Source organism: Talpa europaea, assembly GCF_964194135.1.
Source record: "Talpa europaea genome assembly, chromosome: X".
Lineage (NCBI taxonomy): Eukaryota > Metazoa > Chordata > Mammalia > Eulipotyphla > Talpidae > Talpa > Talpa europaea.
Genome location: NC_140081.1, coordinates 84466560 through 84491085, shown reverse-complemented (window position 1 = coordinate 84491085; position 24526 = coordinate 84466560). Strand labels below are relative to the sequence as shown.

At 38.6% G+C, this 24526-nt stretch overlaps 1 protein-coding gene across 1 annotated transcript in view; it reads right to left on the bottom strand.

Moving 5' to 3' along the window:
• Nucleotides 1-22733, bottom strand: part of HPRT1 (hypoxanthine phosphoribosyltransferase 1) — a gene marked incomplete at both ends in the record, with an annotated part of 28444 nt that extends 5711 nt beyond the window's left edge. The window contains 5 exons of the mRNA XM_084258600.1: nucleotides 2385-2402; nucleotides 5095-5160; nucleotides 14344-14527; nucleotides 15938-16044; nucleotides 22707-22733. Of these exons, the coding sequence (XP_084114726.1) occupies nucleotides 2385-2402; nucleotides 5095-5160; nucleotides 14344-14527; nucleotides 15938-16044; nucleotides 22707-22733 (402 nt within the window). The remainder of the gene's footprint in view (nucleotides 1-2384; nucleotides 2403-5094; nucleotides 5161-14343; nucleotides 14528-15937; nucleotides 16045-22706) is intronic.
• Nucleotides 22734-24526: the final 1793 nt, after the last annotated feature.

Sequence of the window (24526 nt, the reverse complement as noted above, 5' to 3'; positions counted from 1 at the left end):
TCATTTATTTTTTAATCTTTCATCTGATGTTTCTAAAAAGACAACAGCAAAAATGAGTTGGGGAATTACTGCTGCTCTTAAGCCTTAAGCCATTTTACAGAAAAAAAAATAAGAACTTATTCTTTTGGTAAGAGTATAAAGCATACAACCACTCTGATAAGTAAATTGGCAATAACAGTAAAATTGAAAATGTACAAATTCTACAATGCACTTGGCCTATATCTGGAAGGAACTCACACACAAAAGTGTGCTCTTAGAAGCTCTGTTGTAGTCGGAAAAACTGGAAGCAAATTCCCTATTTTGTAGAGAAAAATTGGTTGATTTGCACACTGAAATGGTATGTTACATTTTAAGGCTAACTTAATATATCTCAAGATGAATAACCTCAAAACTAATTTTGAGTGAAAACAAGTTACAAGAAAGAATACGTATACTGCAGCAGTACATACATTTTAAATAACAAAATACATTTTACATTGGCGATAAATATATGTATATTATATATATATACACACACACACACACACACACACACACACAAAAACACACACAACAGAAGTATAAAGACATGCATGGGAACTATTATACATATATATGGAAATAACATTAATGTCAGCTGTCATACTTCTGGTAAAGAATGGAGCTTTTGCTATACTACGATGTTTAATTTTCTTAAAGAACACTCTGAGACTAGAAGCAAATGACAAAAATATTTATGGTTTGTGGTGGGTACATGGCTGTTAGGCATATTCTTTCCTGCTTTCAAAATGTTTCATAATTAAAGAGTGAAAGCAAAAGGCCCAAGTGAATTGAGGAGGCAAGAAGTAGTAAGAAAGGCTTTGTGGAGTTGGCTATTGAGCTGGATATGAGAGGATTCAAATATGAGATAAAGGAGGGGGAAAAAGCACAGCAAGTGCAAAAAAATATAGAGGAAACAGCAGAAACAACCTAAGTGCCTGTAACTGGTGAACAGCTAAAATGTGGTCTACCCATACAATGAACTATTATTCAGCAGTACAATATGGAAGAACCCTGAAAACACTGAGCTAAGTGAAAGAGCAAGTCACAAAAGCCATTTACATTGTATGATTCTGTTCATACAAAATTCCAGAATAGGTCAATCTTACGGATATCAAGTAGACTGGCAGGTGTTAAAAGGCTGGGGGAAGGGAGAATGGGGAGTGGGCTATGAAGATGTCCTTCAATGAACTGTGGATATGCTGTGAATAGAAATCACTGAACTGTATAATGTAAATGGGGAATGGTATATGTGAATTATATCTAAAAAAATTGTTATTTAAAAAAAGGAAACAAAAAGCAAAAAAAACCATGGGCAGAAAAATGGGGGTACAGGCTCTGGGAAGAGTACAAAGTATAGAGATCATGAAAGGAAGCTGCTGAAGAATGAGGTTGGTAAGGTTATGATGGGGCCACACTGAAAAACTCAGACTAAAGAATGGGGGAAATAACATCTCAGCAAGAGGCATGATCAGAGCTGTGCTTTAGAAATTTATAGTCTTCCATATAGCTACATAAAGCTATAAGATTTGAAAAGGGTGGCTACAGACAAAAAATAAATAGAGGTATATAGAGGCTGCCAGACAATAAGTGATCAGGGGGGAAAAAGCATAGACGAGGGAGGGACAGGAAGTTTGGGGGCGGGGGAAGGGACAAGAGATTTTACATAGGGTGGTCAAGGAAGACCCTAATGAGAAGGTGATTATAAGACCTCAAGAGTAAATAAATCAAGGGTTCTTACACCTGAGTGTGCATCAGCATCATGCAGATGGTTAAAGTGTATCTTGCTGTTCTTGGAGAGATTTTGATTCAATAGGTCATTTACATTTCTTCAAGTTCTGGGCTGATTTTGGCCTAGAGATCACACTTTGAGAACCAGTAAGGAAAAGGAAGTGAAGTTTTGAATCTTCACTCCACTTACTAGATGCCAATCTTGGGAAAACTGCTTAGCCTCTGCTTATTTCCTTAACACTTAGAATGGTGCCTGGCACAAAGTGAATGCTCAAAAACCTGGCTGCTATTACATGTAAAATACTGTAGGATATAATAGCAAATAGAAAATAGAACATAAACAATAAATATTGTGTAAAACACAACTTAGTACAACATGTTTTAAAAGAAAAAAAAAATTCAAGCCCAAAAGAGAAGGGTAAAAAATATACCAAAATTTTTCTATCACCAGTACACATAAATTAGTATTTTTCACAAAAACAAACAAACAAACAAACAAACAATTTCACTCCTACATAACATAAATCCACCATTAAAGCTGATGGACAGGAATTTGTTTCCCTGGCTTACCTTTATGACTGTGCATACTAAGTTAGAAAATCATAAACACTATATTAAAAGTAGGTATAACTTACCTCAACAATCAAGACATTCTAGGAGAAAAAGAGAAACAAAAATCAGTACAGTGACAGTGTTTCCAATTATAAATCAAATCATATTCCAAGGAATTACCCAAACTCTTGTTTTAGGGTACTTCACTATATCAAACTTTGATTTAAACAAGTGAGTCATCTGTTAGGATTTAGAACTCATTAATATGAAATTCTCACAATGGGATTTTTAAAAATGAAGTTTGGGGCCTCCCTGGTGATGCAAGGGGTTAAGACGCAACCTATGAAGCAATCCACAGCCACTCAATACGGGTACAATCTCCAGCCAGGGAGCAAACCCACATGGTGCAGCAGACCTCTCCTGGCTCGCCCACTGCTCCCCTCGGCAGTGTGTTTCGGTCAATCTGCCTGTTCTGTTCGCTGCTCTGTCTCTGGTGGATCCTCCCACCTCCCGCGCCTCTGGCCTGTACCCCAGTTCTTGTATGCATACATAAATAAATCTTTAAAAAAATGAAGTCTGACCTATACAGTCATTTAACAATTAATATTCATTACTTAAGGAGACATCTACTCTTGGGTAAGTCATCAAATTTCTCTGGGTCTCAGTGTCAAACAAGTAACTTCAACTACTATGTCTTCCAACCCCAACATTCTAAGAACTGTAATTTGTACAGTAATTCCACTATTATGCATTCAACTTACTATATGGAATCCAATTCAAAGCCTATTTTCTCATTAAGTTGAAACTAATTTGCGTTTTCTGGATATGTTCACATTCTTGGACTAAACTAAAGAAATATAACCAATGCTTCCTCACCCAATTTCTACTTCTCGGAATTCTATACTTGGAAGAAATCTTAGAGAAAATAAAGTCTAACAATTACTTCCAAAATAAAGCAGTGTCCTAGCTGTTGTTATGCTAGTTACTGGAATGAGGTAGCATTTCACATATTGGTTATAATCACTGACACAAGAAGATTCATGCTTACTGATTATTTGTAGTTCTCATTTCTCTGTCACATCCCTATAAGCATCAGAATTTCATTGTTCTACATATTCTTCTAAGTCAGTGATTACTAAGGTAGAGCACACAAGATTGATTCATTTGGTTGTAAGAAAGAAATACCAGAACATGCTTAGTGAACCAGCTACTATAGACAACTATAGCCTACTAGAAGCCTATTGTGCAAGCAGGAAAAAAAATACTTTTTATTCAAAATGGAGCTCAAGAAAATAAAAGACACACACACACAAAAAAGGGCCAATCCAAAGGTATACAGCAAATGAGTAATATGTCTCTTAATTTTATGAGGCCCCATTCAATTCTAATTAAACTGAAAATATATTAATACATTGAAAAGTCATGTTAACTGTTCAAATGAATGCCAGTAGCATGCAAGGAGTACAAGATTAGAGTTAGACCTTTCTTGATTCAAACTCTGGCTCTGATACCTAACTGCATGAACTTGATTTTTTACTTCCTTATTTACAGAAAATGGATAATATCTTCTTTATAGGGCATTAACCTCAGGAGGATTAACTGAGATAATATAGTAATACAGTATAGTAGGAGATATTTAAGAAGTCAGTTTTAATATATCAGAAGAATAATATTCAAAAATCTTTTTTCTTATAGTTTAAGTTTTTGTTTTTTATGTATTATTTTATTGAAGTACTGTTGGTTTATATCCTTGTTAATATTTTGAAAGTAGAGGATTTCCCCCCCTCGATGTAGTCATCACAGCACACCCACCAACAAAGTACCCATACTCCTACACCATAGTCCTTCTTCTCTATTAACTTCAATCAACTGTCTACATTGGAAGAATTCTGATATATTTTAAAAACTCTGCAAGATTTCTTAAATTTTCTTAAAATAAAAGCATGCTTGAATATATTGAGTATTCTAACTGCAATAAACTATTGTAAGAGTTCTACATGCAAATTATTTCACTTAATCCTTTTAACTCTCAGTGGCTGCCATTATCATCTCCACCTTTACATAAGGGAGAGAGAGGGGTTAAATAACCTACTGAAAGCCACACAATTAGGAAGCACTCAGTGAGCCAGATTTTGAACCAAAGCTGACAGGCTCCAGAACCCACACTTTTAGCCATTGCTTCTCTACTTCTAAGAAACTATGAGTCTAGGGCCTCCCTGGTAGTGCAAGGGGTTAAGCACCGCACTATGAAGCAATTCGCAGCCTCTGCAGCATGGCAGCAAGAGTTTGATCCCCGGCCAGCCTGGGAGAAACCCACGTGGTGAGGCAGACCTCTCCTGTCTCGCTTGCTGCTCCCTAAGCAGTGTATTTCAGTTGATCTTCCTGTTCTGTTTCCCACTCTGTCTCTGGTGGATCCTCCTCCACCACCACCCCCCATCTCTGGCCTGTGCCCCAGCTCTTGTATGCATAAATAAATAAATCTTAAAAAAAATAAAATATGAATTTATTTTTTTAACTGTTCGGAAGGATCCCAAATTAGATCCCCACAGAGGCAGACAGCAGTACATGACAATATGAACATTTAAGCTTAAGGTTGGATTCTGCTGCTTCTTTGTTATATGACCTAGGGAACCATATGTAAACTAGATTGCTTCCAGGGTCAAATAACACCAATTTAAGTGCACAGGTAACTATGAAAACTACCCTTTAGTGATTGATTGAAAGTACAATGTTACTAATAGACCCTTAGAATGTTGATATAAGTGCCCCTTTCTTCCTCTTCAAGATACACACCTTTCCAGTTAAAGTTGAAAGATCATCTCCACCAATTACTTTTATGTCCCCTGTTGACTGGTCATTCTAGCGAAAAAAGAAAAGAAAGATATAAATATGTATATCCTTATATGTACCACACCTCATATTATCAAAGGGAACTAGAATATTTAAGAAGTTAGCTAACTAATGTCACAGAATTATGATATTCTAAATGATACAAATTATAAGAATTATGTTTCTAGAAATGAACAACTAGTAACTTTCAACTAGAGATTAGTGAAAATTAAAAAGTCCTAATCAGCCACTACTGACTTTATGCTTTAAGGAAAAATAGGGTGCACCCTTTTCAAGTGTGTAGTATCATAGCAGTGACCCATCTTCACGCATGGTCATTTCTGAACCATGAGGGAAGTTATTAGCATGACAGGTATCAGGTTCTGGTCCTGGAGTCAAGCAAGCTGCAGGGTTTGATCTTTATCACCATCAACCCCAAGGACATTTCTCTCAAAAGTCTAGTTCAGGTCCAAGTCATCTTCAACTTAGTCTTAGGAAATCAGGTCTAATCAGTAGTCCTTTAAGGCGTACTTCTTAGGTTCCCAGTTTTCTGCTATGACCAGAATCCAGTAGAAACCCTTATAGGAATTTGAAAGGTAAATAATTTATAACCAGTGTAACTGGTGGTTATAATGATCATAATTTGGCTGTGCTGGATTCAAGACAGAAAATCAGGGTGAAAGAGCAGATGAATGGAAGAGCTTACATTTGCCCTACCAGAGAGCAAACCCTACCATAAAGCTACAGCAATTACAACACTGCTGCACCAGCATAGTAGACAAAGAGATCAAGGAACACAACACAGTTCAGAAATAGACTCAGAAATATAGGAGGATTTAGTATATGATAAAGATGGTATTTGAAGTCAGTAGGGAAAAGATGAATTATTCAATAAATGGTGTTTGGTAAACTAGTTATCCATTTGGGGAAAAAATAAAGTATGACCCCTACCTCACAGCATATACACAAATAAATTCCAGATGAATTAAAATCTAAATGTAAAAAATAAAGCCATAAGCAGACTGGAAAAAAATGTAGAATATTTTCACATCCTTAAAAAGGGTAAAAACCTAGGCATGACATGAACCCAAACTGAAAGAAAAGAGCTGTAGCAAATAATCCTATTATACACTGGGAACCAACAAAAAGAACCCGACAGGAAAATGGTGAATTGATACAAATAGGCAATTCACAGACATAACATAAAATATCTAAGAAACAAATACTAAAACAATGTGATTCTACTATTCACCCATGCATGCTGGCAAAATATAAGCCTAATGATATAAGTTGGCAAAAGTACAGGAAAATAAGCACTTGCTGATGAGAGTATAAAACTGGTGCAACCTCTTTTGGAAATGATACAGCAGTATCGATTAACATTAAAATATTCATGTCATTTGCCCCAGTAATCCCACCTCCAAGAATTAGTGCTATGAAAAGACTCACAAGAATGCAGAGGTACATACAATGCTGTTCACTCTATCAATTGTTTATAGCAAAGTGGAGATAACTAACCTATATTTTAACAGGGAACTACTTAAATTTAAGTTCATCCATACATTGAAAAACTTACTATGCACCTATTAAGAATCTAATAATCTATGCATGCCGACATAAACAATGCCAATTAAAAACACCAAGTAACAGGGACCTCCCCGGTGGCGCAGCGGTTGAATGCTGGGCTGCGAAGCTGTCCGCAGCCTCTGTGGCACCTGTGAGGGTCCCACACGGTGTGCAGACCTCTCCTGCCACGCCCGCTGCTCCCCTCAGCAGTGTACTTCGGTCCTTCTGCCTACTCTGCTCCCTGCTCTGGCTCTGGTGAATTCTCTCACCCTCCCGCGCTTCTGACTGTACCCAGTGCTTGTATAAATAAATAAATAAATCTTTAAAAAAAAAACAAAAAACAAACACCAAGTGCTGCCTATGAATAATGTGCTGCCTATGAAACTGCTTTTGTTCATTGTTTTTAAAGTTTATAATAACAATTACTGCTGAGTATTGAGAACGGTGAAAAATACTTTTATATACTGCTGTTTTTGTTATATATGAAATAACACTGTATGCAGTGTTATTTTTGAAAAACACAAATGATCCAAAATCATTCAGTATTGCAAACTAAATGTAAGATGTAAGTATGACTTCTGATAGCAAAAACCCTTGCATGTTAGTTCTCATCTTAAGAAAATTACAAACACCCTTTAATTTTAATTAACTTAAAATTCTGAGTTTCCATACAGAATTGATTAGTATCAAAAAAATATACAAAACCTGAAGCTTTAGATCAGTGAATTACAGCAAATGATTTACACTGTAAATGAAGTTAAATAGTGACATCTTCTGTAGAAATTTGGTATTACAGGTCAACACCAACTGAAACTTTTTTACAGAGGAAAAAGAAGTGAGGAGAAAAGGTCTGAGAACTACAGTGTAAGCCATCATGGGGAAAAAACCCTTATGATTCAAAGGCTACAGGTTAACAGAGGAACAGACATGAGAACTCCCAGCATGCAAAACACTGAAGCTCCAAGTTCCATATTTCTGTTCACCCCAAGTTTTTATCTTAAGTCTATTTCAAGGCTTTTTTTCATGGAAATAGAAATGGAGGTTAATAAAGATGATTCATTTCAGAAAGCTACAGTTCACTGTGCTAGAATAAAGGTGTTAAGTGCCCAAACTGCATACAAATGGCATCCATGGATCAATTATTCCACCAAAAGGGTTGGCTTTCCTCCTTAACCCCCCTTCCTTTCAGCCTAGAACTAGTTTCTCAATTTATACTTGCTTCATTACACTACTGAGATGACGACAGTAGTGTAATGAACTAGCACAGGAGAGGGGAGTGTCCCCCACCCACCTTCGTGTTGCTCTTCCCTCTTCTCTACCATCCCGTCTCATCTCCTCATTCCTCCCAGAAAGCCCATCTGTCCTTAACTCCAGAGTAACTAACTGTCCACTACATAAAATCTCAGAGAAGCTTTTTGGGTTTACAAATACATACCTGTATTTTCATTTTGTCTACCTTTCTTGAGTTAGGGAGGAAAATGAGAAGGGTAACAAGGAACTTTATTTGCTTATCCCTAGGAATTCTGAAAATCTCTAGATAGCAACAAGAAACTGGAGGTTAGTATAGGAATAAGAAAGTTCTGTGAAAACATGTAACAAATGGGTTGCAAAAGAACTGCTTGGAACAAGCAAGTTGAGACTGTAAAAGAAGGAGCCACTGAGGCCAATCACCAAAGCTGGGTTACTAAGAGAGCATGACTAGGCGTATTACAGAGGTAGGAAGTTCAGATTTAGCACTTTGTGGCTTAGCATTATTTAGCCTGCTTTTTGCAATGAATTTTAGATCATTCTTTCAGGACACTAGAATGGTGGAACTTCAAGGAATAGCCATTCCCTCTACATCCAGTGAGACCCCAAGTCTACCACACTCAATCACATTTCTCTTCACACCATAATCTCAACCACCCTCTGATCTTTAACAGTTTTCCTGTGCTCTGATTAAATATCAACAAAATTGAGAATATTAGAATCATATTTAGAAGCAGACTGCAATCTCAGATGAAAATTGGTAGACAACTGATTTTCTAAAAATATATGCAGGGGGGCTTCCCCGGTGGCGCAGCGGTTGAGCCTGGGTTGCGAAGCTGCCCGCAGCCTCTGCAGCGCTGGTTCGATCCCCAGGTGCTCCCCAGCCACCGGAGGAGGGTCCCACATGGCGCGCAGACCTCTCATGCCGCCTGCTGCTCCCCTCAGCAGTGTACTTCGGTCCTTCTGCCTGCTCTGCTCCCTGCTCTGGCTCTGGTGAATTCTCTCACACTCCCGCGCTTCTGACTGTACCCAGTGCTTGTATAAATAAATAAATAAACAAACAAATAAATAAATCTTAAAAAATATATATATGCAGAAAAAATAAGCCTGGAAGAAGATACACCCAGGTAATAAATTAATTTATTCACTTGTACTTTGAGTTCTTATAAAAGAACATACTGCTTTTTTTTTTTTAAAAAAAGCTATTTATCAGTCTTTAAAAGCATGGTGCTGAAGCAGGGTCTTTAAATCTAACCCTGCACTATCTGATACAGTAGCCACTAGGTCAAATGGCAATTTAAGCTTAAATTGCTTAAAACTAGTTGCACAAGACATTTCAAGTGCTCGACAAGCTACATGTGGTTAGCAGCTCTCTTAGACAGCACAAATACAGAAAATTTCCATCATTATAGAACAGTCTCTCTAATAGCACCACACTAATTAAATCAAAGATACTATTCAACACAACCTAGTACTAAGATTGAAAGGTTAGTGCTGCCTTTAATAGTGCTGCCTTTACAGACCTTCAGAAATAACTGCATCCTAGCTTCATCCTTTCATTCCAGATCTAGTTTGGGATTAGGAGCTTATGAAATAAATATATTCAATAGTACCACTTTTCATGGCCTAAGATAGTACCTTGCTTATACAAGATGACCTATCTGTGTTTCCTGAGTGAATTAATTTCCTTTACAAAGTGTGTGTTTTCACAGAAACAAACTTAAACACTACCTTTATGTTCTAAGTATTGGTGAGTTTTTATAAAACCTCAGTTGCCTAACAAGAGCTACATCAGAGTGAAAACCCACAGGTCAGGGCTAGAAAGTGTACTTTTAGCCCTAATTCTGTTAGTTTCCCTATACCATGAATAATACACATCCTCATTCTTGTCAGTTTAAACTAAACAAATTCTTTAGTTTCAATTAAATAAGCAGGAGAAAGGCATGAATCAATACACTTGTGACAGACAGACATAGGTTTGTAAAAATAAGTTTTCATCAATAAAACCAAGTGGTAACTTGGATTTAACTTCAACTCTCCTGGGGAAAAAAAAAGCTTACCTCAAAGCCACTAAATATACATGGAGAAAAAGGTCAGACTGAAAGATACTGACACTTTGTAAGATGAGACACTAAGAAATGCAATATTTTCTGCATTTTTCTTTAATAAATCACTCAGCTACCTTCTTAAAAATTTACTATGAAGCAATGTACATATCTGATATATTAAACAGCTAAATCAAGTGACTTCCGCAATCAAGACCAAAAATTATAGCTTTATGAACCTTGACTATGACTGAGGGAAAAATATCCCATAATTGGCAAAATAAATTCTTTTTTTTTTAAAGATTTATTTATGCATACAAGAAATGGGGTATAGGCCAGAGGTGCGGGGGTGGGGGGGATGTTGGTGAAAGGATTCACCAGAAACAGAGTGGGGAACAGAACAGGCAGACTGACTGAAATACACTGCTGAGGGGAGCAGCAGGCGAGGAAGGAGAGGTCTGCTGCGCCATGTGGCCAGCTGGGGATCGAACTTGTGCTGAGAGGCTGCGGATTGCTTCATAGTGCTGTGCTAACCCCTTCCGCCATGAGGGAGGCCCAGCAAAATAAACTCTATTTGCAGGCAAAACAACTGACTAGTAGGGAATACACAGAGTTAATGGCTTGTGTTCAGACCAAAGACCTGTATGATCTTGGGGAACTCACTAAGTACTTCTGTGTACTTCATGGTTCCCCAATGCACATGGAAGTAATAATTTGGAACTAAGGAAAAAAGGTTTTCTATAAGAGTGCAAATAATCAGAACAATTTCACTTCAATATAACCCATTTAGTCTGGACACACTACAAACCAGGCTAATTTTTCTTTTGTGTAAGGCCCACACAAAAATATTTCCACAAAAATTTACTTCTCTGACAACTTCTCTTCCTGAGGCTTCATTTCTTTATTAAACTATTTTAGTGAAAAAAATTATCATAGAATTAAACTTACAGTGGGGAGAACACATTTGCTTATTTATGAATTATTTCATTTTTCTGAATATCACAGACCCTTAGGGATAGAAAAGATCATTGACTATATAGTACTACATGTGACTGTTCTAAGATGCTCATTCACATTTTAATATCTCTGAAATGGATGTATTGCAATTGAAGGCAACTTACCACTACAACTGACAATGCCTTCTTTCTTACAAGAAGATAATGGTACAAAAAGTAAGGGCCTCCTTGGTGACACAGGGGTTAAAATCTCAGCACTATCAAGCTTTCACCAGCCACTGCGGCATGAGTTCCATCCCTGGCCAGGGAGCTGACCCACATGGCTCAGCAGACCTCTCCTGTTTCACCCACTGCTCCCCTCAGCAGTGTATTTCAGTCAATTCACCTGTTCTGCTCCCCAGTCTGTCTCTGGTGAACCTTCTCACCTCCCACACCCCTGGCCTATACACCAGTTCTTGTATGCATTAAAAAAAAAATTCTTTAAAAAAGTAATGATAAGTGTTAAAATCAGTGGTATCTTGGATTTAATGAAATGTGGTATTTGGAATTCTTAGGCAATCTCCCAGGTAGGCAGTAAGCAATAACACCTTTCCTATCTATCCTGTTAAGAGTTACATAGCTCTCTGAGCTTGGACCTAGTTTGTGGAGACATGGATAAAGGCACTAAAGAAGGTCTGAATTGTTGGTAAAAACAGGACCCATTACAGTGCCTCCCTGAGGAAAATGGTGAAAAAAACTGAAATCAGCCAGTATGCAAAGTACACTTCTTCCTTCTGGGGCAAAGTCAAAAGAGGTGAGTTGTGGGGTTCTGTCACTGTGCTTCCTGCATGAAAACGGTGCCTGGACCTACTCACCACTTCTGTTGTCACAGTAAAGTCTACCATCAGAAGAATGAGGAAAGTGAAGACCAATAGAAATTTCACCATTTGAAACATTGCTAGCCTATAATAAATGGGTTAATTTATGCAAAAACACTTCAAAAAGAGCACATAATCTATAATTCATGTGTGCATGTATACAGAGAAAAAATTCTTTGAGCTATCAGAAATAAAAATGGTAGTGAAATTTAATCAAGGTAACTTAATTCCTTTATAATTTTCTGTGCTTATATGCTTTTATAACAAATATATTCAAATTTTAAGTAAAATATATTCAAATTTTATTTTTAAGAGAAACTGTTGTGGTTCTTTATATATTCTGGGAACATTTAATAGTTCACGCAGCATTTCTTTTGATGACTACAGATCAGTCAGCATTTAATTCACTATTTCAAACTGGTCAAAATAAGCATGTAAAAGTGTACTAACATCAATGTTACTAATGTTGCAAACAACCTTAAATTTCATTTTTATAATTTAATGAAATTAACTTGCCTGTTTTTTTAATATGCCTATGTGAATATTTTCCATGACAAGCTAAGGAATATTAAATAGGGTAGAAACGTTACTTCAAATCAACAGAAAGTATACAAATGATCTTAATTTTTATTGTTTAGTAGTAAATCTACTCAGGATTTCACTAAAACAGAACTGATATATTTTTCTCTATGTGAAAATTAACCTAATTGCTTATGTTTAAGATTCATGATTTTTATCAGTTGAAGAGTTAAGCTTAATAAACCTGTAAGATCTTAAACTAAAACTATTAGTTTAAAAACTAAAAAAAGAAAACGGAATGAAAATGTCAGTGTTTCCACTAATTCAAATTACTCTTATAACTATAAAATACTTTCAAAAACAAAATATTAAAGCTAAACTCCCCTCATTTTTTAAGGAGTTTTCTTTCCAAAGAAAAAACATTCTGTGCAAATCCTCAGAGGAATGAAGTAGAAGTCATAAAGTAACAAGAATGATATATGAGAGGGGGTGGTGCTTTAGATCAAAAAGAAATCATACCATGGACTGTAAGTACATATTTCCAACCTAAGAATACATGAAAGGCTGGGCAACTATAGTGATAGCAATACTAACTAGAATTAAATGTTAGTATAAACCAACAAAAAAATATACATACGCATTTAATTCTAAGTAAAAATTCCAATTTTGTGTTTAAACATGTCTTTAATGAAAGCAAGACTGAAAAATTAAAAGGAGCTTATACATATGAAATACTGTCACGATACATGAACATAAAGGATATTAATGGGCTAGGGAAAATATCTGATAGTACTTAAATGGTTGCCTAATCACCAATAGGACTGATGAAAATGTTGAAAAGGTCAAAGTCTTGGGTCCAAATGACTATGATACCCTCCACAAATAAATCCTGAGAGGATATTTGTCACCAGTAAGTATAGTCATTAAAGTAACCCCTGAGTTCAATAGCAATTCCTGAAAGGGATTTTAAAAAATCCAAACAAGGGGCCTCCCTGGTGGCACAGAGGGTTAAGATGCAGCAATATGAAGCTATCCACAGCCACTGCAGCAGGAGTTCCATCCCCAGCCAGGGAGGTAACCCACATGGTGCAGCAGACCTCTCCTGTCTCACCCACTGCTCCCCTCAACAGTGTATTTTTTTAAGATTTATTTATTTATGCATATAAGAGCTGGGGTACAGGCCAGAGATGTGGGGGATGAGAGGATCCACCAGAGACAGAGTGGGGAGCAGAACAGGCAGACTGACCGAAATACACTGCTGAGGGGAGCAGTGGGTGAGACAGGAGAGGTCTGCCTCACCATGTGGGTTTCTCCCTGGCTGGCTGGCAATCCTACTCATGCTGCAGAGGCTGTGGATTACTTCATAGTGTGGTGCTTAACCCTTTGGGCCACCAGGGAGGCCCAGCAGTGTATTTTAATGGATCTGCCTGTTCTGTTCCCCACCCTGTCTCTGGTGAATCCTCTCACCCACCTCATCTCTGGCTTGCACCCCAGCTCTTGTATGCATAAATAAATCTTTAAAAAAAAATTAAAGGGCCTCCCTGGTGGTGCAGTGGGTTGAGCGCTGCACTGTGAAGCTGTCACAGCCTCTGCAGCATGGGTTTGAGTCCTGGCTGGCCAGGGAGCTATCCACATGGTGCAGCAGACCTCTCCTATCTCGCCTGCTGCTCCCCTTAGCAGTGTTTTCGGTCCATCTGCCTGTTCTGCTCCCTACTCTGACTCTAGTGGATTCGCTCACCCTCCTGCACCTCTGGCCTATACCCCAGCTCTTGTATAAATAAATAAATCTTTAAAAAAAAATTTTAAAAATTAAAAAATTAAAAATCCAAGCAAAACAAAAACCTTTAAAATAAATATAATACATGTATCTAGTTTGAAAAAAGGTAATATTCACTTGGAAATAAATGCATCAGAAAATCTCACTGTCACCAAGAGAAATGAACACGTAAGTATAGTTTAGAGTCTCTAAAAAATTGCAGGAAAACCTACAGTTGTTATTTAAAAAAAATTAAATATACTTACACAGTAGCTCTTCAGCCTGATAAAATCTACAGTCATTGGAATCGATCTATCACTGTTTCTGTTCAGTGCTTTGATGTAATCCAACAGATCAGCGAAGAATTTATAGCCCCCCTTGAGCACACAGAGGGCTACAATGTGATGGCCTCCCATCTCCTTCATCACATCTCGAGCAAGTCGTTCAGTCCTATAGAGATAAAATCAGAAATTAATTGATATCATGATAGGAAGATATTTAGACTTTATAACAAACATCCTTATGCATCAAACTGCCGCTAAACATATTCTTTGACCTCATGAAGTATATTCCTGCTTCAGAAATATAAAATAATGCAACCTTTCGGGGGTAATTTCACAGTATTAAAACATCCAATGAATACCTGCCCCTTGGAAGTGCCCAAACATGTAAAAGGATGTTTGTTCCCTTCTAGAAAGATCTGTAGAAGCAAAATAATAGAGGCAACTTACATGTCCATCAATAGGGGACTGGTTGAATGAATTATGGTACATCCAGAAAGTGGAATGCTATGCAACCTTTAAAATATAAGGGACAGGGCCTCCCCAGTGGCGCAGAGGTTGAGCGCTGGGTTGCAAAGCTGCCCGCAGCCTCTGCAACGCTGGCTCGATTCCCGGCTGCTCCCTGGCCACCGGAGGAGGGTCCCACATGGCGCGCAGATCTCTCCTGCCGCCCGCTGCTCCCCCCTCAGCAGTGTACTTCAGTCCTTCTGCCTGTTCTGCTCCCCGCTCTGGCTCTGGTGAATTCTCTCACCCTCCGCGCTTCTGACTGTACCCAGTGCTTGTATAAATAAATAAATAAATAGATCTTTTATTTAAAAAAAAGATTGTATATAAAAAAAGAAAATATAAGGTACAGCTATGGATGTACTGCTATGAACAAAGTCCAATAAATTTTAGATCTATATGATAGTATATATTTATGTGTTAAACTGTATCTATATATTTACACATAGTACATGTGCATAGCCAGTACGTAGAGAGGAAATATGGATAGAGCTGAGAGGCAAGAACTTTACCCTTCTCATTTATAGCCTCCATAGTCATATTTTACAATTTTATAATTTACAATATTATATTTTACAATATTTTACAATATTATTTACAATATTTTACAATATTATAATTTAAAAATCAAGAACAAAATAGCAAGACACACATGCAAGTATTTAAATACCAAGTAAGGTCTTTTCATGGCAATTCATTTAAGGGGAAATTTTCAAGCTAGATGTGCCAAATAATCAAAATCTGACCTTGTTTTCATGTGATTCTGCCCTAACAACAGTACCTTGTTCAGGTTGCGAAAACAAAGAAAATGACTAGAGTTCATTCTTCTAATCTCCCTTCATGGTTTACTTTATTCTACTCCCCCACAGATTCCCAGTATACCATGACTTATACTGGGTAATTAATAAGCCAGTACTCCCCTTTTTTAGTAACAAGGGCTTTTAAAATAGAAAGAAGAAAGTGTCTATTATTTGACAAGCTGGCCTAATTTATGTTCCGATATCAACTACTCAAAACAATTGCTGACACTTGAAATTAACAGAAAAAAAAAAGTTCAATTTAAGATCTTACTAACCTGTCCATAATTAGTCCATGAGGAATAAACACCTTTTCCAAATCCTCAGCATAATGATTAGGTATACAAAATAAATCTAGGTCATACCCTGGTTCATCATCACTAATCTGAAAGAGAAATATGTTTCAGTATGAGATTTCAGGGCACAAACCCTTGATCGGATTTAAGTATTGAAAAACATTAACCCATCAGAGAACTTTAGCGTGAGATATAAAGAACTTTCTATAACTTTGTAGGAAAGATAATGAACTATAGTTATACAAGAAATCAACTACATGTTTTAGAGATTAATAGTTAAAGTTGTCAAAGTCAAATTCCATGATACGAAATTTCCTTTAGTTCAGTAAAAAGAAAAAATGTGAAAGAGCTAAGACAAATGTGGCAAAATCTTGATATTTTAAACATGGTGATGAGTATGATATTCATTATATTATTCAGTCCAATTCTGCGTATTTGACAACTTAAAATATTTTTAACACACCATAACTTAACAAGTTAGAATATCACACTGAACAAGAAAAACTGTTGTTTCCTATCCCAAATCCAAATAACCTCTCTCATCTCAAATCACCAATAAAAGGCTAAGTAAAAGTCTGAGATTGTTATGATCAACACATGAGGTGCCTTTATAGTAGATACTCCAAGACTGTGTAGGAACACATATTGGTCGTCATGGAATGCTCAGTTCCTGGCATACAAAATACTTAATAGCACTGATGATATGGTACCTATGGTGGCAAAATGTACTATGAGTACAGTTTTATAAATATTACATATGCATCTATGCAGACACAAAAATAAAATCATAAAAACTATAATCTTGGGGAGAAGAGTTAGTGATTTTACTTAGTTCTTTATACCATACATTCCAAATTTTCTCCAGTGAGGATATACTGCTTTTTCAAAAAGTCAAGTCTCTTATAAATTATTTTTTATATTATATGCTTTTATATTTTTATATAAAAAGTATAGGGAAATTAGTAAATATATTAAAACAAATATACACACAAAATAGTATAATACATAAGAATAAAAAAGGAAGGAGGGAGAGAAAAAAGGAAGGAAGGATGAATAAGGTGGAATGTACCAAACTACGGTTAGTTAAGGTAAGTGAAAACTTGCCACTCTCCACACTTGTATATTGGCTTTTTTCCATTTGTCAACTTTACTTTTTTATTATAGTTGATTTATAATTCCCATTTACCCTAGTCAAAGCTCATTCAAAAATCAGAATTATAATAATCTATCTCACCTGATCTTCAAGACTAAATATATTAAAAATTACATTCAAGAAACTGATGATATAAGCTTTGGCAGTTTTCAAGAAATATTAGTCAAACCATAATTAGATCTCAATGTATCAGTCAATATTCAAGATCAAGTCTTTCAGGCAGCAATGTATAAAGTGCTTAAGGATAGTAGCTTGGCTTTCAATAAATTTTAAAAACACACATTTAATATTTATGTTATTCATGAAATTCCTAATTACATTCTGAGAAAATTGAGGTTCATGTTGTCTCTCTTTTAGTCCCAAAAGCTCTGTTTTGAGTTATCCAGACTTCGTGGAATTTTGGGTATTTTTCATGTCAGGCTGGAAATACCTGCACACCACTTATGCCTGTGCATAGGGCCAGGAGGCTGGCAGTTATTTAACTAGATGAACAAGGATATGCCCCCAGGCATAGCCCAGCACGTGGGGTGCAGAGAACTTTGAAGTCAATACTGATTTGTTTTTAAACAAATGTGCATTAATTTCATAAGCAGGAAAAAAAATCTATACGGGGGAAAAAGATTAAGCCAGAACCTCTAAAACGAAGTGCTAATATATCTGCTAAAGATTCACATCATTCTTATATCAGAACACATTTACTACAAAAAGAAAGGAAATGAGATATTGGTGTCACTTTTTAGGAGCATTTTGAGAGTACAACTTTAGTAAACTATAAACTGAAATGTAGTTCAAGTTTGGGGAAAAGAAGATAGGCCTGCTTAATCCTATAAAGTGAGAGAATAAACACTCATGTCAGGCTCATCAGAATATATCTACTACCTGCCAAGAATGAAAACATACCATTTCATAGTGCTTGAAAATCAAGAAAATTCACAGCACCAAAAAGGCTTCCCTACAGCTTACTCATGCCCCTCCTTCCCAATTACTCACTGTTCTTGCCACAAGCATAAAGATCACCTAGGACTCTGAAATATGAAACACCTGTAAAGAGCACTGCTTCTGTGAAAATGGCGTAGTGCTTAGCTACAGGTTCTGTAGGCAGTCTAAGATCTTCAAGGGTCTTGTCTGTCTCATCAAAAGGCAATGTGAACTCTGTCCAGAGTTCATCCCAGGCACTCTAATACAGACACACCAGCAGGTACATACTCCCAAACAGGGATTCTATTTCTGTCAACAAACCAAATGAATTTCCAATGCGCAAGTTTTTGTTTTCAATAATACTATTAGATTTATAGATCATGTTTAATGTCAAAGGGTCTGTTTGTTATTACAAGCGTAAAAAACAGATTAATACAAAAAAAAACCAGATTAATACAATTTCCCAAAAGGCAAAAATAAAAATTCTTAAAACTTGCATCGCTTGAGGTACTTTAGGGATAAATTCACAATTTTGCCATAATAAGTGAGCAGGGCATACGCACGGAGGTCCTAATGTCAGAAAGACATGACTGGCTGCGGAGAACTAGTTGTCAAAAGTGGACAAGGGTACAGAGGGGCTCATTATCTAATTACGTCTGCTTGTGGATGTTTCAAGTAAGTTACCTACCATTTACCCAGACAGTTCAGAAATCTGCCTGCATATCCTCAAAGCCTCACAACACACCTCTCAAATGGTAACCTATCAACAATATACTTGTTAATGCTAAAATCTATGCAGGTACATTTATTAATATGAAAGAGCATTGAAAAAATATAACATCAATATCTACCTTCTCTGTTTGCCTAGAATCAAAGTCAATACTTTCGCTGTCATAAATTACTGAAATAATTTTTCTTTCCAGTAAAACTGACACTACAAATTCTTAATAATTATGTGTCACATCAATAACAATGGTTTTCATAAGTGAAAGTTTTTGTGGTCTAAATACAAAATTTCTAATTCAAAGATATATTATCTAAAATTACAGTAAGCAAGAAAATTAACCCAAGTTAAGACAGCACTTGCAACGTCAATCTGTGAGTAGGACTGCTTAAGTCTGTGGTAAAAAAATGACAATGTTTGTGGATTCAAACAGAATTAAATGAAAATAAGTCTTAGATGAGCTATGTGAATCAAAAGATGTACAATAGTAGACAAAACATATTTTTGTTTTATTTCATAACCAAAACTTCCAAGTTTCTACAAAGGGCAGAAATTGGTAGGTATTTTTTTTTCCTTTTATAGTCAGATACCTTAAAATTCTCAAAAATCACCATATCAAGCAATAAGCCTCCCTCTTAGATAATTTGTGGTAACTCAGGGAATTGTAAACCAAAATTATGAATTATTGATACATCTATTTCCAAATGTTAAATTATTTTTAACATTATACATATAACTTGTTTTTAAGACTGATATAAAAATGGAAGTTGAAAACTATACTATTATTTTAGTATTTTCAACTTCCATTTTTATATCAGTCTTAAAAACAAGTTACATGTGTAACTTGCCTGCCCTCAATTCCAAGAGTTAAAGAATTAAAAGGGCTTAGAAGAATCCAAGGGTTTTAAGAATTAAAACCAGCCTTCTTAACTATTCAAGGCAGGGATAAATTATTAGCTGATCTAGTTAACTGGGTCCATAACTATTAGATGTGCAAGGACATGAATTTATCCAGCACTATGACCTTTCCTTACATTAGTGTGCACAGTGGAATAATAGGCATGTTCATGCTGAACACAAAAAATACCTATCAATTATCTGAAGTACAGAGTTGAAGATAGTTGTTTCATAACAGTTTGAAGTTTTCATCTGAATTCTGATTAGTAGCAAATTATTCTAATGTTAGTAATTTGGTAGCCAATGGTAGGAAAATAGCAATAGAGTCTCAATATTAATGATGGTGGTGCACTTTTATAGCATCAAAATCCTACTGAATCCATACAATACAAAATTACAGAAAAGCATGAGTACACTAGTACGTCTTTAGCATCTCTTCACCACAGGCAGGAAAAATGACATGATCCACTGGTTAATGAACTACAGCAAACTAAAAGGAAATACTGAGACTTCTCTGCTGATCTGGTTGGTCCTTTTGTCTTTTTTCCACCTTCTGCCTATGAACTTTCTGCAAACAATGGACAAAATACAAAACAGATCTACAATATGGGTGTCACAGTACAAAATTTGCAGAATGAAACCTCCAAATTGAACTCCACTTCTTGGTGGCCACAAAGAATAATTTTGGTCTATTCTGACTAATGTCAATCAAAGCCCTATTGATAAAAACTGTAGGGTTGTGGACTAAAAAAAAAATGCATTATTTCATCAATTCTTTAAAAACTGACAAAGATTTAAGACCAGTTAGTATAGGATTACATTTCTAGCACTACCATTGTGAAATTTAGACAATACTGTATTTACATAATGCATCTCTGATGCTTCTCACATTAATTTGCAAAAATTCAGAACTTAGTCTTAATTCAAGCATGTCAACTTTACCCTGGCAGTTTACTATGATAGTTACAAACAGCATGGGTTATAGTAGGCAGATGTTGGAGCTCAGTTCTTCCAGGAGATGTTGGGCAAATTACTTTATCAATCTGTGCTTCCAAGGTCATACTAGTGTTTATCTACCTCACAGGGTCCATATTGTGTAACTTTAGGACATTTATGTTCGATAATGTCTGCAGAATATTAACCTCAATGCCTGAAATACAGTAAGCACTTAAAAGAAAAAAACAGCTACTATTGTCACTATGGACTTGACAGTGGAGAGATCAAGAACAGATTCTGGGATAGATAACTTAGATTCAAATTCTAGCATTGCCGAGTGATCTTGGGCAAGTCACTTAAATTCTCTACTAAATCACTTTTTTCATTCATATCATACCAGTTTTTAATATATGTAAAGGGCTTAGAGCAGCAGGTAGTAAGCACTACTTAAATGTTTGTTATTACTAACATGCAGACAATTTCTGGGAAGGAAATACAAAAAGGAACAGGAATTTGCAAACTAAAAACACAAAGACTATCTTGATGTTCAAGCAAAACTAATAATAGCCAGTTCTAGCAATAATAGTGTATACTAGGGCAGGCATCATAGCTCAAAGTGAAAAGTACCTCCAACTTCCTCAGTAACTAAATAAAAACCACTACCACTGTTTTTTGAGTTTCTACTAGAGCACTTAAGTGCAAAGGCTCTTGAGAGCTGCCAAGGTTTCAGTCTGAGCCCCCTCTTTAATAAACGTGGGAGCTAGGCGCACACACACGTGTTAACAGGTCACTTCATCTCTCTAAGGCTTCAGAGATTTCACCTCTCTGGTAATAATGGGGTTGTTCTGAGAACTAAATAGGACGGTGTGGGTAAACATAAGGATAGCTATTCCCAGTTAAGGACAGTTTAGAGGTGGTTTATTACCCTAGCATGTCTTACAATCTTTTCAATAGCATGAGATCGCATCCTTAAGCCCAGAAGGGTAAAGTAAGTTGCCAAAGGCCACACTGCTGGTCCACAGCTCTTTAACTGTCACAAAGCCCAGTATGCAACAGAATCCTCCCTTTCTTGGGCATGAGTGGTTAATTATTTAAGTTATTCATTCAACAAACCATTAGTGAGAATTTCTTATGAGCCTGGCAACCGGTGCTATGCTTAAGGTTACAGTTGTGATTCCTGCGATAAAGTTTATGCTTTAGTGCGAGCGACAATCAACAGGTCATCAGATGACTGCTAAAACAGCAAGGACGATGAGGATGGAGACTCTGCAGGCTAAGCGGTGGGAGGGGATGCTTTAGCAAATAGAATCAGAAAGGGGGCGGCTCGGCCTGTTAGAGAAACAAGAAAAAGAATCAATGAAGCTGCAGACAGGATAGGAATGCTGTTGACGGTACGAATGTCCTTGACGGGAAGGAGCAGGAACACGTTTGTTGTCCCCTGAAGCCTAAAGAGCAAGGGATCCGGACTTAGGCGCAAGGGAATCCGAGGCCTGGCTTCCTCAGGGCGGTGGGGAGATTACCTAATATCTTTTCATGATTTTTCTTGAGTGTAAAACAAGCTCGGCATGGCGACGACGACTGCGACCGCGGGGGGGGGGGGGGGGGCAGGGGGTTCAATGAGGCCACGCGCGTGCCCACAAGTCTTCCTCATGAATTTGCAGACCCCAATGAAAGGGCCGGTCCTCACATGCTCTCCATGTGGCGTTTCCACGCCAGCCGCCTCTCCAGCTACCCAGGGAGCCTCGCCGCCATCCCGACGCCAGAGAAGGGCCTCTCCCGAGCCAGCGCCCACCCTCAGCCTCCAGATTCTTCCCGAACCCGACCCCGGCCGGCGGCCGCCCGCTCGCCAGAGCACATGTCAAATCCCAACGCCATTGCCTCCCTCTCTGCCCACACGCAGCCCTCCTCGCCCCCCGGCGATCCAGAGGCGGAGCGCACCCCAAACCTCGCCCCGCCAAACCCCCGCCCACGTTCCCCCGTCCCGCCGCCCCAGGGTGACCTCAGGCCCAGCCCGGGGAGTTGAGGTCGTCCCCCGCCTTCGGCGCGTCCAGCAGGCGCTCGTCCTGCGGGCCCCCGCGCCTCAGGGCCGGGCCGCTGCTGGCGCTGCGGGCCGAGCTGCTCACCACGACGCTGGGGCTGCGGGTCGCCATAACGGAGATAGCGGTCGCGTGGCCTGAGGGCAGTCTGAGGAGAAGGAAGCCGGCGGCGGAGTCCTAGAGGAGGCAGAGGCGTCGCAGGAGTAGGCGCCGCGGCGGGAAAGCCCACAGTCGCGCCCGAAAGCTCTACGCCACCGCGGGTCGCTGAGGCGGAGCCGGCTCCGCCCCGGCCCCGCCCCCGCGCTGCCCAGGCCCCGCCCCCGCGCCGCTGCCGGCGCCGACCGGTTTCCACTCGCGAGGTGGCCGTGGCGATTTTTTTTCCCCAAGCCGTGGCGTCTCCTGCGACGCAGCTTCTATCCCTCTTTCCCCCAGTTTTCTCTCCACCTAGCGTCCCCCGCGTTTCTTTATAGCGGCCCTAAACCGGGGACCGGCTTCTGGGGCTCCAGTCACCAGATGGCTCCTCTCGCTGGACGTCCCTTCCGCCAGACCAGGCGCTGCACTGCAGCTTCCCTTTTCCTGATTCGTAACCCAGTTCCTCCAAAAACCCTTGAAGGATTCTGTGGGTTGGGACTTAGAGTCCTAAGGTCAGCCAGAGCAGTGTGCATATAGGAAATGATCCCGTTAACTGTACTCTGACCTTGTGCAAATCAGACTCCATGAGCCTCTCTGTTGACCTGAGCATGATCCTTCTTAGGGAGAGAGGAGATCCTACATGTCTGTACGTATGAATATGTATCTCGATAGGTATGTATATATGGTACAGTGCTGAGGGTGGTGCACAATCACACAGTAGGTGCTCAAGAAATGGTAACGGTTATAATTTGAGCTCTTAAGAATGTAAGTTCTCGGGCCTCCCCTGGTGGCGCAGCGGTTGAGCAATGGGCTGCGAAGCTGCCCACAGCCTCTGCAGCGCCGGTTCGGTCCCCGGCCACCAGAGGAGAGTCCCACATGGCGCGCAGACCTCTCCTGCCGCCCGCTGCTCCCCTCAGCAGTGTACTTCGTCAGTCTGCCTGTTCTGCTCCCCGCTCTGGCTCTGGTGAATTCTCTCACCCTCCTGCACTTCTGACGGTACCCAGTGCTTGTATAAATAAACAAATGAATCTTTAAAAAAAAAATGTATGTTCTCCATACTTCCCCAGTCTCTGTCGTCACTATCTATCACAGAGAGACAGCAGGCTATACTTGTAATGAGCCTTGGACTGAAAGTGTAACTGACCAGGAAGTCAGACTCTGAACAACCAAATTGTTTCCACAAAGGAACATTTTTTAACAGAATTTTTTAAAATATTTTAATTATTTATTTTTACATAGAAGAACTGGGGTGTAGGCCAGAGGTGGAGGGGTGAGAGGATTCACCAGAGACAGAGTGGGGACCAGAACAGGCAGACTGACTGAAATAACACTGCTGAGGGGAGCAGCGGAGAGACAGGAGAGGTCTGCTGTGCCATGTGGGTTGCTCCCTGGCCAGGGACTGAACTGAGACCATAGCCATGATAGGGAAAAAACTTAACCCCTAGGCTACCAGGAAAGCCCCTCCACAAAGGAAGCTTTTTTACTGGCAATGTGCACCACCCCAGAGAATGGCAGGGTGAGTATAGTCCAGAAAAGTCCATCTCCCCAAGTGACTGGTGAGTGATGGAAGATTATATAGGAAAGAGCAATACAGGGACTTGCTGGGCATGGAGAGAGGTTTTTTTATTCTCAGGTCTGGGAGGGCACCAGGCAGTCTAGGGGCAGTCAATCACAAGACTGTTGATGATATTTCTGCATAGTTGCTCTCTTCTGTATTATCAATTTAAAACAATCCTCATGTGCTCATCAGGCACTGATGTTATCAGCATTCTCAA